The sequence below is a fragment of the Panthera onca genome, chromosome B1, assembly GCF_046562875.1.
Source record: "Panthera onca isolate mPanOnc1 chromosome B1, mPanOnc1 haplotype 2, whole genome shotgun sequence".
Taxonomy (NCBI): Eukaryota; Metazoa; Chordata; class Mammalia; order Carnivora; family Felidae; genus Panthera; species Panthera onca.
The window spans coordinates 176,544,552-176,558,536 of NC_138342.1; the positions used below are offsets into that span (position 1 = coordinate 176,544,552).

Here is a 13,985-nt window from a genome sequence, read left to right on the forward strand (position 1 = left end):
GATGGGGCACATCAGTGAAGATAACAGAGCAGTTACCCTAAGAGAGACCTTTGTTTCCAGATGTGAAGGCACTACATCAAGTATATCCTGCTCTTTGCTTTGTCGTGGCAGTTCTTTGTGGCAGAGGAGTTTTTCTTGAAATTTGTCATTTAAAGATTCTGCACAAACTACATTTATTAGTGAATAATGATGAATAGTGAATAGTGAGTAAATTACTACATTTATTAGTGAAACCTGTTGATTTGTCAAGTTGAATAGACAAGCTGTTGTTAGTTTGTTAAATTTGTGCAGCATTATGTGATGTGTCCTCAGTTTGTCGACTTACCTTATACTTTTTGGTACTTTTCAATTTCTCATGCTGTGCATTTTACTTTCATTTGACATGTTGTCATTATTAGGTTCCTACCAACTGTGATTTCCCTCCTCTAAGTCCCCTCTGTTCTGGGCAGTAAGTTCTATTACCAATAACTTGTTTCCTGAGCTTTTTCACTGAATGTGACTTTTTTTTTTTTTTTTTTTTTTTAAACAAAAGCTTAACTCTGTTTCGTTTTGAGATTCCAGTAGCTATTTAAAATATTAAGTACATCAACTGTGTCCAGTGTCTGCGACTTATAGTTAAGAATCTTTTCCGTTTTGCTGGAGCCATTACATATTGTTTGCTACAGACAGTGTACAATGGAATAAGACACCTTGGGTTACCAGCCCATCTAAAATTGGCAAGTTGCTTTTCATTAGAATGGTAGGCCTCTTTTTTTTTTTTTTTTTTTTTTTTTTAGATTTTATTTTTCAGCACTCTGTACCTAATATGGGGTCCTAACAACCCCGAGATCCAGTCACACGCTGACTGAGTCAGCTGGGTGACCCTAGTTATTTTTAAGTTTTTATTTTAATCCTAGTGTAGTTAACATACAATTTTATATTTGTTTCAGGTGTACAATAAAGTGATTCAACAGGGGATTATAGTTTTTGATTACTAACCTTATTAGAATTGTTTGTGGGCCTGGGCTTTGAATCCTCTCTGTCACTTAATCTCATCTTAAAAAATCATTGCACTGGACTGTCAGACATGTTTATAAAACAAATGCTAACAAATTATCAAACCACAGGGATTTATTAAATGAGAATATTTCAAAAAACAAACACTTCACAATGTATTTTACTTCTTTTTACTATGTGATCTGTGTTTTACAACATTTACAACAGCAAAGCAGCCTGGGGCAGGTGAGTCCTGGTATGTACAAATTCCTTGTTCAGAATGAATATTTCCCTCAGATTTCCTTTTTGCCAGCAGAGCTTGTGAACTCCCGTGAGTGAGTTGGCGCTGTATGGTGGGAGGTTAGGGGAGGTAATTTGGAAGGGAATTGCTGACATTGTCAGCCTACTGTGCTCCCGTTTGTGCAATATAGAGCTTACCAATTATCAGTGGCTTCTCTCTATTTCATTGGAAACTGGTAACGGGCTTGTCCAAGTGAACATAGCCCTACTTGCCACGTGGTGTTAAAAGACCTGATGAAAACGTTGGCATGGCTGCTCAGTAGTTTGCCTGTTGCTGTGAGCCCTCAGGTTGCATGGTATGTGCGGTTGCAGAATTGATGTTTATTTTTTAGAATCACAGTTTCTCATGCTCCCCTAGTGACATCTTATGGAACCCTAGGATTCTGTGGAATACTGGTCAAGCACCCTGTGATGAGATGGTATCTGTGAAAACCCAAATACTTAGGGTAAAACAGTGAATGGTTTTCTCCTGAGGTCAGAAAAAGATAAAAGGTACTGATTGTCACAACATCTATTGGGTATTACACTGGAAGTCCCCCCTAGTGCAGTGAAGCAGGAAAAAAGAAGTAACAGATGTAAATACTGTAAAGGAAGAAGTAGAACTGTAGATGACATGATTAAGTACATAGGAAAGCCAAGAGAATGTGCAAGCTATTAGAATTAAGGTTGATAAAAATAAGGCCACTATAAAAAAAAGCCAATTTCTACGAAGTTGCAAGAAAAAAAAAATAGCGAAATAAAATACAAAATGCAATACACCAAAAATCATCTAGTGATCAGGAAGGAATTTAACAAAGGTGTGTAATTGTTCTTCACTGAAAACTAGCTTTAGGGGCGCCTGGGTGGCGCAGTCGGTTAAGCGTCCGACTTCAGCCAGGTCACGATCTCACGGTCCGTGAGTTCGAGCCCCGCGTCAGGCTCTGGGCTGATGGCTCGGAGCCTGGAGCCTGTTTCCGATTCTGTGTCTCCCTCTCTCTCTGTCCCTCCCCCGTTCATGCTCTGTCTCTCTCTGTCCCAAAAATAAATAAAAACGTTGGAAAAAAAAAAAAAAAAAAAAAAAGCTAGCTTTAGAGTGTTATGTAGTCTCTCTATGCATCCTTCATTTTTTTTTTTCATTTTTCTTAACTTCTGATCGAAGAGCAAGAAATAAGGAAGTAATTTTGAGTTTCTCAGGTTTATCTCTCTTGCTCTTTTTTTCCCCCCTCATTTTGTTATAACAGGTTTTCACTTGATAATTTGACAGCTGTGTTTGGCTTCTCTGTTTACATAGTTCAGTGAAAATGGTTAGGCTTTCATACAATGAATATTACTTTCGTTTTTGAGCTTGTTCTGATTGTAAAAATCCCATATTTAAATTTAAATATAATAATAAAGATAGGGCTAGTGCTTTTTTATTTTTCTTGAGATGTATTCATTCTTTTCTGCTTAGATTTTAAGATTAACTTGGCCTTTGATTTTATATTTAACTTAATGGGGGGAAGTTTTTAACGTGAAGAAAACTAAGGCAAATATGTTAGATTTAATCAGTGTTAATGGAGGATACAGAATAACTATTTTGTTTATTTTTTACTTTTCCCCCCTAAAGTTTATTTATATACACGTGTGCAAGCATCTTCTTGTGTGAGCAGGGAGGGGCAGAGAAAGAGGGAGAGAGAGATTCCTAAGCAGCCTTTGTGCTGTCAGCACAGAGCCTGATGGCTGGACTCAGTCCTGCAAACTGTGACATCATGACCTGAGCTGAAATTAAGAGCAGGATGCTCAACCAACTGAGCCATCCAGGTGCCCCTGGATACTTGGTTTTAATTGATGTATAGCTATAAATACTTCAAGATTTATAGATTTAAAGGGAAGAAAGTACAGGTATTATTTTTCTATTGCTGCTGTAACAAATGACCACAAACTTAGTGGCTTAAAAAAGCACAAATTTATTATTTTACAGTTTTAGAAGTCAGAAGTCCAAAATCCATCTCACTGGGCTGAAGTCTGGGTGTAGGCAGGGCTGGTTCTTTCAGGGGGCTCTCTGAGGGAACTTCCTGTTTTTTCTTTAAAAAAAAAATTTTTTTTTTAACACGTATTTATTTTTTGAGAGGGTGTGAGCAGGGCAGGGACAGAGAGAGAGGGAGACACACAGAATATGAAGCAGGCTCTGGGCTCAGACTCGTGAACTGTGAGATCATGACGTGAGCCGAAGTCGGATGCTCAACCCACTGAGCCATCCAAGTGCCCCTGTTTTCTTTTTTGGCTTCTAGAGCCTGTCTGCATTTTGTCTGCATTTGATGATACCTGTCCTTTCTTGCATCACTCCGACCTCTTCCACTATCCCATCACTGACTCTGAGGTCTCCCTTTTCCCCTTAGAAACACTTGTGATTATATTGGGCCCACCTGAATAATTCACAATAATCTCTCCATTTCAGGATCCTTAATTTAGTCACACCAGTGAAGTCCCTTGGGCCACATAAGGTAACATAGTCACAGGTTTCAGGGTTTGGGCATGGAAGTCTTTGGAGAGGTTGCAGTATTTGGGAGAGGGGATGCAAAATGTACTGACAACAGTACATAATTACAAAATTATGGTTTTAATTTTTTTAATCCATCACACCAGTTATGAGTTTGGTTAGTAAATTTCCATCTGTCCTTATGCCAGTCAGTTCATGCAAACATCAACAGGGTTTTTAATTTTTGCAATGAATTGATCTTTTGGGTGGGGGGAGAGAGAGTGTGTGAGCAGGGGAGAGGGGCTGAGGGGGGAGAGAGAGAGAATCTTAAGCAGGCTCTACACTTAGCACAGAGCTTGATAATGGGGCGGGATGTCACAACTGCGAAGATCATGACCTGAGCCACAATCAAGAGTCAGATGCTTAACTGAGACTCTCAGGCGCCCCTGTAATGAACTGATTTTAAACTCACAGGAGGGTTTTGTTTGGAGGACTTTAAAAAAGTTTTTTTTATTTTTTAATGTTGATATATTTTTTTGAGCACGCACGAGCAGAGGAGGGGCAGAGAGGGAGACACAGAATCTGAAGCAGGTTCCAGGCTGTGAGCTGTCAGCACAAACTGACATGGGGCTCAAACTCATGAACTGTGAGATAATGGCCTGAGCCGAAGTTGGACGCTTAATTGACTGAGCCACCCAGGTGACCCTGCATGTTTTTATTCAATAATTTATTCTGGACGGCTTTCCAAATTAGCACATAGAGAACATCTGCATTTTCTTTTTAAACATCTGTATAGTAGCATAGATGTTCTATAGTTTAATCAGTCTGGGTGATTTAATCAATTGCTGGCCACATATTGTTTATAATATTTTCCTTTTGCAACCAGAGCTGCAGTGACTGTGTCGCTTATTTTAAGTTGTGCTGTAAGGTAAATTCCTAGAAATGGATTGCTGTGTCAAAGCGTTTAAATGCATTTATATTGCCAAATTGTGTTCCCTAGGAGTTGTATCAGTGTGCATTTTTACCAGCAGTGTGTGGGAAGGCCTGTTTCTTTACACCCTCATTAATAGAGTCATCAAATACGGATTTTTGATGAGGCACCTGGGTGACTCGGTTAAGCATCTGACTTCGGCTCAGGTCATGATGTTGTGGTTTGTGAGTTCGAGCCTCACATCAGGCTCTGTGCTGACAGCTCAGAGCCTGGACCCTGCTTCAGACTCTCTGTCTCCCTCTCTTTCTGCCCCTCCCCTGTTCACACTCAGTCTCTCTTTCAAAAATAAATAAACATTAAAAAAAAAAAACATAAAAAATACGGATTTTTGCCAGTGTAATGGTTATGAAATATTTTGGTGTAAGTTGAGTATCTTTTCATATATTTAAGGTTTTTTACATTTCCTTTTCTGTGATTTATATGCTCCTGACTTTGGGTCATTTTCCTATTAGGTTTTTGGAGCTGTTAAAATATTAGGAAGATTAGCTCTGTGATAATGAGCTGAAAATATTTTTCCTCAGTTTATCATTTGATTTTATAGAGCTGCAAATTTGAACTCAGTGCTGTTTGATTTTTATAGTCCATTCTGTTCATCACTATAATCGTGTTGCCTCAAATGATACATGTTCTACATTCCTGAAAGATTCCCTTACTTGTATCTATTACTTAATACATGTAGCATTTTAAAACTGTCTCCTAATAACAATTTTTTCCCTCAATAGACACGGCATCAGCGAGGAGATACACATCCTCTCACTTTAGAAGAAATTTTGGATGAAACACAACATTTAGATATAGGACTCAAGCAGAAACAATGGCTAATGACTGAGGTAAGACTAGGCTTAAAATAGCATTAAGAAAGTTGGTTACCATGAAATATTTGCTGTAACTAAGATTTTGAATATACTGAAATCTGATAATAATTTTTAGTTAAAAGAATTGGCATAGGGTCTTTGTTTATGTTTTTTAAACATACACATTTTAAGGTGGTTTGATTTATTGGTTTTCTTAAGATCTTATGTATCTATTTCAAAATGTCGAAGCCTTTAGCATAAAAATTATAAAGAAGTCTGTCATTGTACCACTTCATTTAAGTTTTTCCAGAATAATTGCTTTTTTTTAATTGCTAAATTTAGAATGTATTTTGTCAAATTGTATTGTTTTTATGTATGTTTTAGACATTTATACCATGAGGTAGTATAGGGATAATGAGATATTTGTTATGCTGTTACTCCTATTATGACGTGATGGTGATATTATTGCCTCTAACAGATTACTTCAAAAACTAATCCTTAACATTGTGTATGTACACACATCATTGGAAGAAAAGAAACCCCACAATAATCAGTGACCATGCTAATTTAGAAATTAATAGCTTTTTAAAAATTCACACATTTCCCTCATTTCTACTTAAGTATGAAATGACAATTAGGAAGAATACTTTGTGTGACCAGTGCTGTATTCTAAAAATCAAATGTAAAGTTCCTAAAATATAACTTAATAATTTATTTTACTAAGCAAGATACTGTACTTGATTTTTATAAAACGAACAGTTAATCAGTAACATTATAGCTCATTGTATCAGTGATGCACAAATAGTTGTAATCCACATTTAAATTCTGTTGCTTTACCCAATCTTGAAATTTCACGGACTACCAACATTAGTTTAAAATTATTACTACTTTTCTGTTCCCCCTCCTTTCTTCTTTGTTTCTTCTCTTTCTCCTTTCCAGGGTCAGGCTGGCAGCTGCAGAAGAAAATAAATAGGATAGCTCTTCCTTGAGGAGCTTTCCTTCTGATAGTAGCTGTATAGCAGAACTGACTAGGAATATAATTCATATTCAGTAATTCCTGCATTCCTACTCAGTTTCATTCTCAAGCTGCCATTATCGGTAGATTTCTTATATGCACAAGTCTGGTACTTTTCAGTTCCTTCCACACCTATAAGTACCATTTGATACCAGGTGGGGCAGACTATTGATAAAGTCCTCCCAGGGTTATGTTTCTTACATAGTGCCAGTATGCGATAAACTGTACTTTGGGGCGCCTGGGTGGCGCAGTCGGTTAAGCGTCCGACTTCAGCCAGGTCACGATCTCGCGGTCCGTGAGTTCGAGCCCCGCGTCAGGCTCTGGGCTGATGGCTCGGAGCCTGGAGCCTGTTTCCGATTCTGTGTCTCCCTCTCTCTCTGCCCCTCCCCCGTTCATGCTCTGTCTCTCTCTGTCCCAAAAATAAATAAAAAAACGTTGAAAAAAAAAAATTAAAAAAACAACAAAAAAAACTGTACTTTGAGGGTGGGATGGGCAATACCCAGTTCACTTTGTCTATTAATGTTAACTGGTGTTTATTCTTTTTTTTTTTTTTTTTTTATCTTCCAAGAGAATCTGGGTATAGTTTCTTCAAATCTGTTGTGATAAAATGGTTTTTCTCATTTAAATAATTGATGTAGATAATAAGTTTCTTTTATAAAAAGTGAGCAACATGCTGATCTCTACCTGTTGTTTTTGGATCCTGGATGTCCAGTATTTTAGATATGCTAGTTGATATTCACAAGATACTTTTAACATACAACTATATTGGGTTTGATGTTTTTAAAATAATTAATAGAATTTAAGAATGTATATATGAGGTTTCCTTTTGTTAATATATCCAAATTCTGTCATTGTTACAGGCATTAGTCAATAATCCAAAAATTGAAGTGATAGATGGGAAGTATGCCTTCAAGCCCAAATACAACTTGAAAGATAAGAAAGCCCTACTTAGGCTGTTAGATAAGCATGACCAGCGAGGCTTAGGAGGAATTCTTTTAGAAGACATAGAGGAAGGACTGCCCAATTCCCAGAAAGCTATCAAGGTAACATTTCTTTTCTTTTTGTGCCTTAGTATAATTTGAATTAATAATATCTTGTTTTAAAAAACAGCAAGTGTTTTAAAATTTTTATTTTTAAATGTTTATTTTTGAGAGAGGGTGAGAGAGTACACGTGTGTGCATGAGCCAGGGAGGGGCAGAGAGAGAGGAAGAGGGAGAGAGAATCCCAAGCAGGGTCTGCACTGTCAGTGTAGAGTCCGATGCAGGGCTTGAACTCACGAACCATGAGATCATGACCTGAGCCAGGGTTAAGAGTCAGATGTTTAATGGACTGAGCCACCCAGGTGCCCTGGTGATGAGAACTTGTAAGATTTACTTTCTTAGTAGTTTTTAAATAAACAATACGGTTTTATTAACTGTACTTAGTGTGCTATATATTACATCCCCATGACTTATTTACTTATTTATTTTGTAACTGATAGTGTATACTTTTTGACTCCTTCATGCATTTTTCCCATCTCCCATCCGCTGTGTCTGACAACCACTAATCTGTTTTCTATTGATGAGCCTTTTTTTTTTTTTTTTTTTTAGATTCCACATAAAGGTGAGATCATACATTTGTCTTTTTCTGACTTATTTCACTTAGCATAATGGCCTCAAGGTCCATCTATTTTATTGCATATGGCAAGATTTCACTCTTTTATGGCTAGATAATATTTCAGGTGTGTGTGTGTGTGTGTGTGTGTGTGTGTGTGTGTGTGTGTGTATCAGATTTTCTTTATCCACGTATCCATCAATGGATACTTAGGCTGTTTCTGTATCTTGGCTATTGTGAATAATGGTGCTGTGTGCAAGGGAGTGCATATATCCTTTTCAGTTAGCGTTTTTGGTTTCATTGGATAAGTACCAGAACTGGATTGCTGAAGTATAGGGTTGTTCTATTTTCAATTGCACCAATTTACATTCACACCAACAGTGCATGAGAGTTCCCTTTTTTCCACATCTTCTCCAACAGTGATACCTTGTCTTTTTAATAATGGCTGTTAATAACAGGTGTGAGATGATACCTCATTGTGGTTTAGCGTTTCCCTGATGATGATGTTGATTGTGTTGGTGGTCATTTGTAGATCTTCTTTGGAAACATGTATTTCGATCCTCTTCCAATTTTTATTTATTTATTTTTTTATTATTATTATTTTTTTTAATATTTTTTTTTTCAACGTTTTTTTATTTATTTTTGGGACAGAGAGAGACAGAGCATGAACGGGGGAGGGGCAGAGAGAGAGAGGGAGACACAGAATCGGAAACGGGCTCCAGGCTCCGAGCCATCAGCCCAGAGCCTGACGCGGGGCTCGAACTCACGGACCGCGAGATCGTGACCTGGCTGAAGTCGGACGCTTAACCGACTGCGCCACCCAGGTGCCCCTCTCTTCCAATTTTTAAATTAGACTGTTTTTTTGGTGTCAGGTTCCATGAGTTCTTTACATATTTGTAATTTTTTTTTTTTTAATGTTTATTTATTTCTGAGACAGAGCATGAGTGGGGAGGGGCAGAGAGAGAGGGAGACACAGAATCCGAAGCAGGCTCCAGGCTCTAGGCTCTAGGCTCTCAGCACAGAGCCCGACACGGGGCTTGAACTCACAGACCATGAGATCATGACCTGAACAGAAGTCAGTCGCTCAACCGACTGAGCCACCCAGGTGCCCCTGCATATTTTTGTGATCCTAACCCCTAATCAGATACATGATTTGCAAATATTTTCTCCCATTCAGTAAGTTGCCTTTCCATTTTATTGGTTTCATTTGCTGTGCAGAAGCTTTTTAGTTTGTTGCAGTGCCACTTTTTTTGCTTTTGTTGTCTTTGCTTTTGATGTCAAGTCTGACAAATCAGATTTGATTGATGTCAAGTCTGACAAATCATCTCCAAAGCTGATATCAGGAAACTTATCCACCTGTGTTTTCTTCTTGGTCTTTTATGGTTTCAGGTCTTATATTCAGGTTGTTAATTCATTTTAAGTTAATTTTTGTTAATGGTGTAAGATAGTGGTCCAATTTCATTCTTTTGCATGTAGCTGCCCAGTTTTTCCAGCACCATTTATTAAAGAGACTGCCCTTTGTGCATTGTTATTCTTGGCTCATTTGTCATAAATCTGTTGACCATATATGGGCTCTCTATTCTGTTTCATTGATCTGTATAACACTTTTTTTTTGTCAGTACTATTTTGATTACTGTGGCTTTGTAATATAGTGTGAAATCAAGAAGTGTGATACCTCTAGCATTGTTCTTTCTCAAGATTACTTTGGCTATTCAGGATCTTTTGTGGTTCCATGTAAGTTTTAGGATTAGTTTATTCTTTTTGTATGGAAAATGCCATTGGAATTTTGATGGGGATTGCATTGAATCCATAGTTTGCTTTGGATAGTATGGCCATTTTAACAATGGTCCTCTTCCAATCCATGAGCATGGTGTATCTTTCCATTTATTTGTGTTGTCTTCAGTTTCTCTCATGAATGTCTCACACTTTGCAGTGTAGAGGTTTCTTACGTCCTTGGTTAACTTTATTCCTAGATATTTTATTCTTTTTGATGCACTTGCAAATGGGGTTATTTTCTTAATTTCAGATAGTTCGTTATTAGTGTAGAGAAATGTAACTTATTTCTGTATATAGGTTTTGTATCCTGCAACTGTACTGTATTTGTTCTAAAAGTTTGGTGGAGTCTTTAGGGTTTTCTATATATGTCATATTATCTGAAATTACTGACACTTTTTGTTCTTTCCAATTTGGATGCCCTTAATTTCTTTTTCTTATTTAATTGCTCTGGCTAGCACCTCCAGTAATGTGTTGAATAAAAGTGACAGGAACAGGCATTCTTGTCTTGTTTCTGATTTTAGAGGAAAAGTTTTTGGTTTTTCACCAGTGAGTGTGATATTAACTGTGGAATTGTCATAAGTGGACTTTATTATGGTAAGGTGTATTCCCTGTATACCCAGTTTGTTGATGGTGTTGTTTTTTGTTTTTTTTTTTTATCGTGAGTAGATGTTGAATTTTGTCAAATGCTTTTTCTGCATTTATTGAGAGGTCATATGATTTTTCCAAGTTTCATGTTGTTAATGTGGTATATCACATTGTTTGATTTGTGCATTTGAACCTTGCGTCCCTGGAATAAATCCCATTTGATCATGGTATATAATCCTTTTAGTGTATTGTTGAATTCTATGTGCTAATACTGTGTTAGGATTTTTGTATCTGTAGTCATCAGAGATGTTGGCCTATCAGTTTTTTTCTTGTGGCATCTGTGTCTGGTTTTGATATCAGGCTAATGCTGGCCTCATAAAACGTGTTTGGAAGTATTCTCTTCCCCTATTTTGGAAGAGTTTGAGAAGGATCGATATTAATTCTTTTTTGAATGTTTGGTAGAATTCATCAATTAAGTTGCCTGGTCTTGGACTTTTTTTGTTGGGAGATTTTTTGGTTTTTTTTGGATTACTGATTTTTTTTTCAATGTTTATTTATTTTGAGAGAGAGAGAGTGTGTGTGTGAGCAGGAGAGGGAGACACAGAATCCAAAGCAGGCTCCATCCAGGCTCTGAGCTGTCAGCACAGAGCCCAATGCAGGGCTCGAATTCACAAACCGCGAGGTCATGGCCTGAGCTGAAGTCGGGTGCTCAGCCAACTGAGCCACCCAGGGGCCCCAAGATTTTTCTTATTTTTTGGTGTAGGCATTTATAGCTTTGAATTTCCATCTTAGAACTGCTTTTGCTTTATCTCATAAGTTTTGGTGTGCTGTATTTCCATTTTCTTTTGTCTCAAGGTATTTTTAATTTCTCCTTTCATTTCTTTGTTGACCCATTAGTTGTATAGTAGTATATTGTTTAGCCTCCACATGTTTAATGTGTTTTTGCATTTTTCTTCTTATAACTGATTTCTGTTTCCATACTATTGTGGTCAGAAAAGATACTTGAGGGGCACCTGGGTGGTTCAGTAGGTTAAGTGTCCAGCTTCAGCTCAGGTCATAATCTCGTGGTTTGTGAGTTTGAGCCCCATGTTGGGCTCTGTACTGACAACACAGAGCCTGGAGCCTGCTTCGGATTCTGTGTCTTCCTCCCTCTCTGCCCCTCCCCTGCTCGCACTCTGTCTCTGTCTCTCTTTCTCAAAAGTAAACTTTAAAAAAAAAGATGATATGCTTTAGGTATTCTTAAATTTATTGAGATTTGTTTTCTGTCTAACGTGCTATCTATTCTGGAGAATGTTCCATGTGCACTTGAAAAGAATGTGTATTTTGGGGGTGCCTGAGTGGCTCAGTCGGTTAAGTGTCCGACTTTGGCCCAGGTCATGATCTCGCGGTTTGTGAGTTCGAGCCCCGCGTCGGGCTCTGTGAGCCTGGAGCCTGCTTCAGATTCTGTGTCTCCTCCCCCTCTCTCTGCCCCTCTCATGCTCATACTCTGTCTCTCTCTGTCTCTCAATAATACATAAATGTTAAAAAAAATTTTTTTAAAAAGAAAATAATGTGTATTTTGCTGTGTTTGGATGATATGTTTGGTATGTATCTGTTAATTCTGCTGTCCTGATGTATTAAGGCCGGTATTTCCTTACTGATTTTCTGTCTGGATGATCTATTCATTGATATAACTGGGGTATAAACTCTACTGTTACTTTATCACTGTCAACTTATTACTTTGTTAATATTTGTTTTATGTATTTTGGTGGCCCTATGTTGGGTACAAAGACATCCTGTTTTTGGATTGATCCCTTTGTCATGATGTAATGTTGTCTTTGACTCTGTTACAGACTTTTGTAGTCTGTTTTGTCTGATATAAGTATTGCCAAGTCAGCTTCCTTTTGGTTTCCATTTGCAGAGAATGTCTTTTTCATCTCACTTTGAGTCTCTGTGTGTCTTTAGATCTTAAGTGAGTCTCTTGTAGACAGCATATACATGGCTCTTGTTTTCATCTTGTTTTGTTTTATCCTTTCAGCCACCCTATGTCTTTTGATTGGAGCATTCAGTCCATTTATATTTGAAGTAGTAATTGGTAGGTATGTACTCATTGCCATTTAATTTGTTGTTTTCTTTTTTGTTTTTGTTCTGTTTTTCTTCTTTTTTGGCTTTCTTCCCTTGTGAGCATACTTTTCCTTAGTGTTTTGTTTTCCTTTCTCTTTATTTTTTAGTGTATCTCTTATAGGTATTTGGCTTGTGTTTATCATGAGGTTCATACATAGCATCCTATGTATATAGTGGTCTATCGATGTTGATGGTCGTGTAAATTCAGATATGTTCTAAAAGCCCTACATTTTTACTGCCCCACCCCCCACGTTTTGTTTTTCATGTCATATTTTATATCTTATTTTTTTGTGTTCTTCGACCAATTATTGTAGGTGTAGATGATTTTATTACTTTTGTCTTTTAGCCATCACACTATATAGGTGGTTGATCTACTACCTTCACTATATGTTTACCTTTACCACTAAAATGCCTTCTTTCATAATTTTCTTCTAGTTATGGCCTTTTTATTTATAGAAGTCCCTTTAACATTTCTTATAAGGTTGGTTGGTTGTTGAACTCCTTTAACTTTTGCTTGTACGGGAAACTCTTCTCTTTCCTTCACGTCTGAGTGATAATCTTGCTGGGTAGAGTAAGTTCTTGGTTTCAGGTTTTTTACTGTCATTGCTTTGAATATGTCGTACCATTCTCTTCTGGCCTTTGAATTTTTGTCTGACAAATCAACTTCTAGTCTTAGAGGGGTTCTGTAGGTTGTAAATAGTTGTTTTTGATTTTAAGAATCACTCTTCCTCTTGGGGTGCCTGGGTGGCTTAGTTGGTTAAGCATCTGACTCTTGATTTCAGCTCAAGGTCATGATCTCATGGTTTGTGAGATCGAGCCCCGCTTTGGGTTTTATGCTGACAGTGCAGAACCTGCTTGGGATTCTCTCTCTCTGCCCCTCCCCTGCTTATGCTCTCTCTCTCAAAATAAATAAACCTAAAAAAAAAAAAAATCAACTTTTTAAATTGTTGATAATTGTATTCTCTCTCTCAAAATAAATAAACCTAAAAAAAAATCAACTTTTTAAATTGTTGATAATTGTATTCTAGTGTATCTTGGCATAGATCTTTTTTGGTATAGGTCTCTTTTGTTCATCTTATTGGGGACTTTCTGTATTTCCTGGACTTGGATGTCTGTTTCCTTTGCCAGGTCAGAGGAGTTTCCAGCCATTTTTTTTTTTAAGTAGGTTTCTTTCCTTTTTCTCTTCTCCTTCTGGGATCCCTATAATTTGAATATTAGTATGCTTGATGTTGTCCCAGAGGTCCCTTAAACTATCCTCATTTTTAAAAACTGTCTTTTTTCTTTTTGCTGTTCTGATTGGGTGATTTCCACTACCCTGTCTTACAAATCACTGATCCATTTTTTCTGTGTCCTTTGATCTGCAGTTGATTCCCTGTACTATATTTTTCATTTCAGTTATTGTATTCTTCAGCTCTG

The 13,985-nt window shown here is 37.3% G+C and overlaps 1 protein-coding gene across 5 annotated transcripts in view; it reads left to right on the forward strand.

Annotated features, from left to right (window-relative positions):
- GTF2E2 (general transcription factor IIE subunit 2) overlaps positions 1-13,985 on the forward strand; it is a 79,498-nt gene that overhangs the window by 38,763 nt on the left and 26,750 nt on the right. For all 5 annotated transcript variants that reach the window (XM_078445414.2, XM_078445411.2, XM_078445410.2 and 2 more), the window contains exons 4-5: positions 5,426-5,533; positions 7,373-7,555. In XM_078445414.2, coding sequence (XP_078301540.1) covers positions 5,426-5,533; positions 7,373-7,555 — 291 coding nt within the window. The remainder of the gene's footprint in view (positions 1-5,425; positions 5,534-7,372; positions 7,556-13,985) is intronic.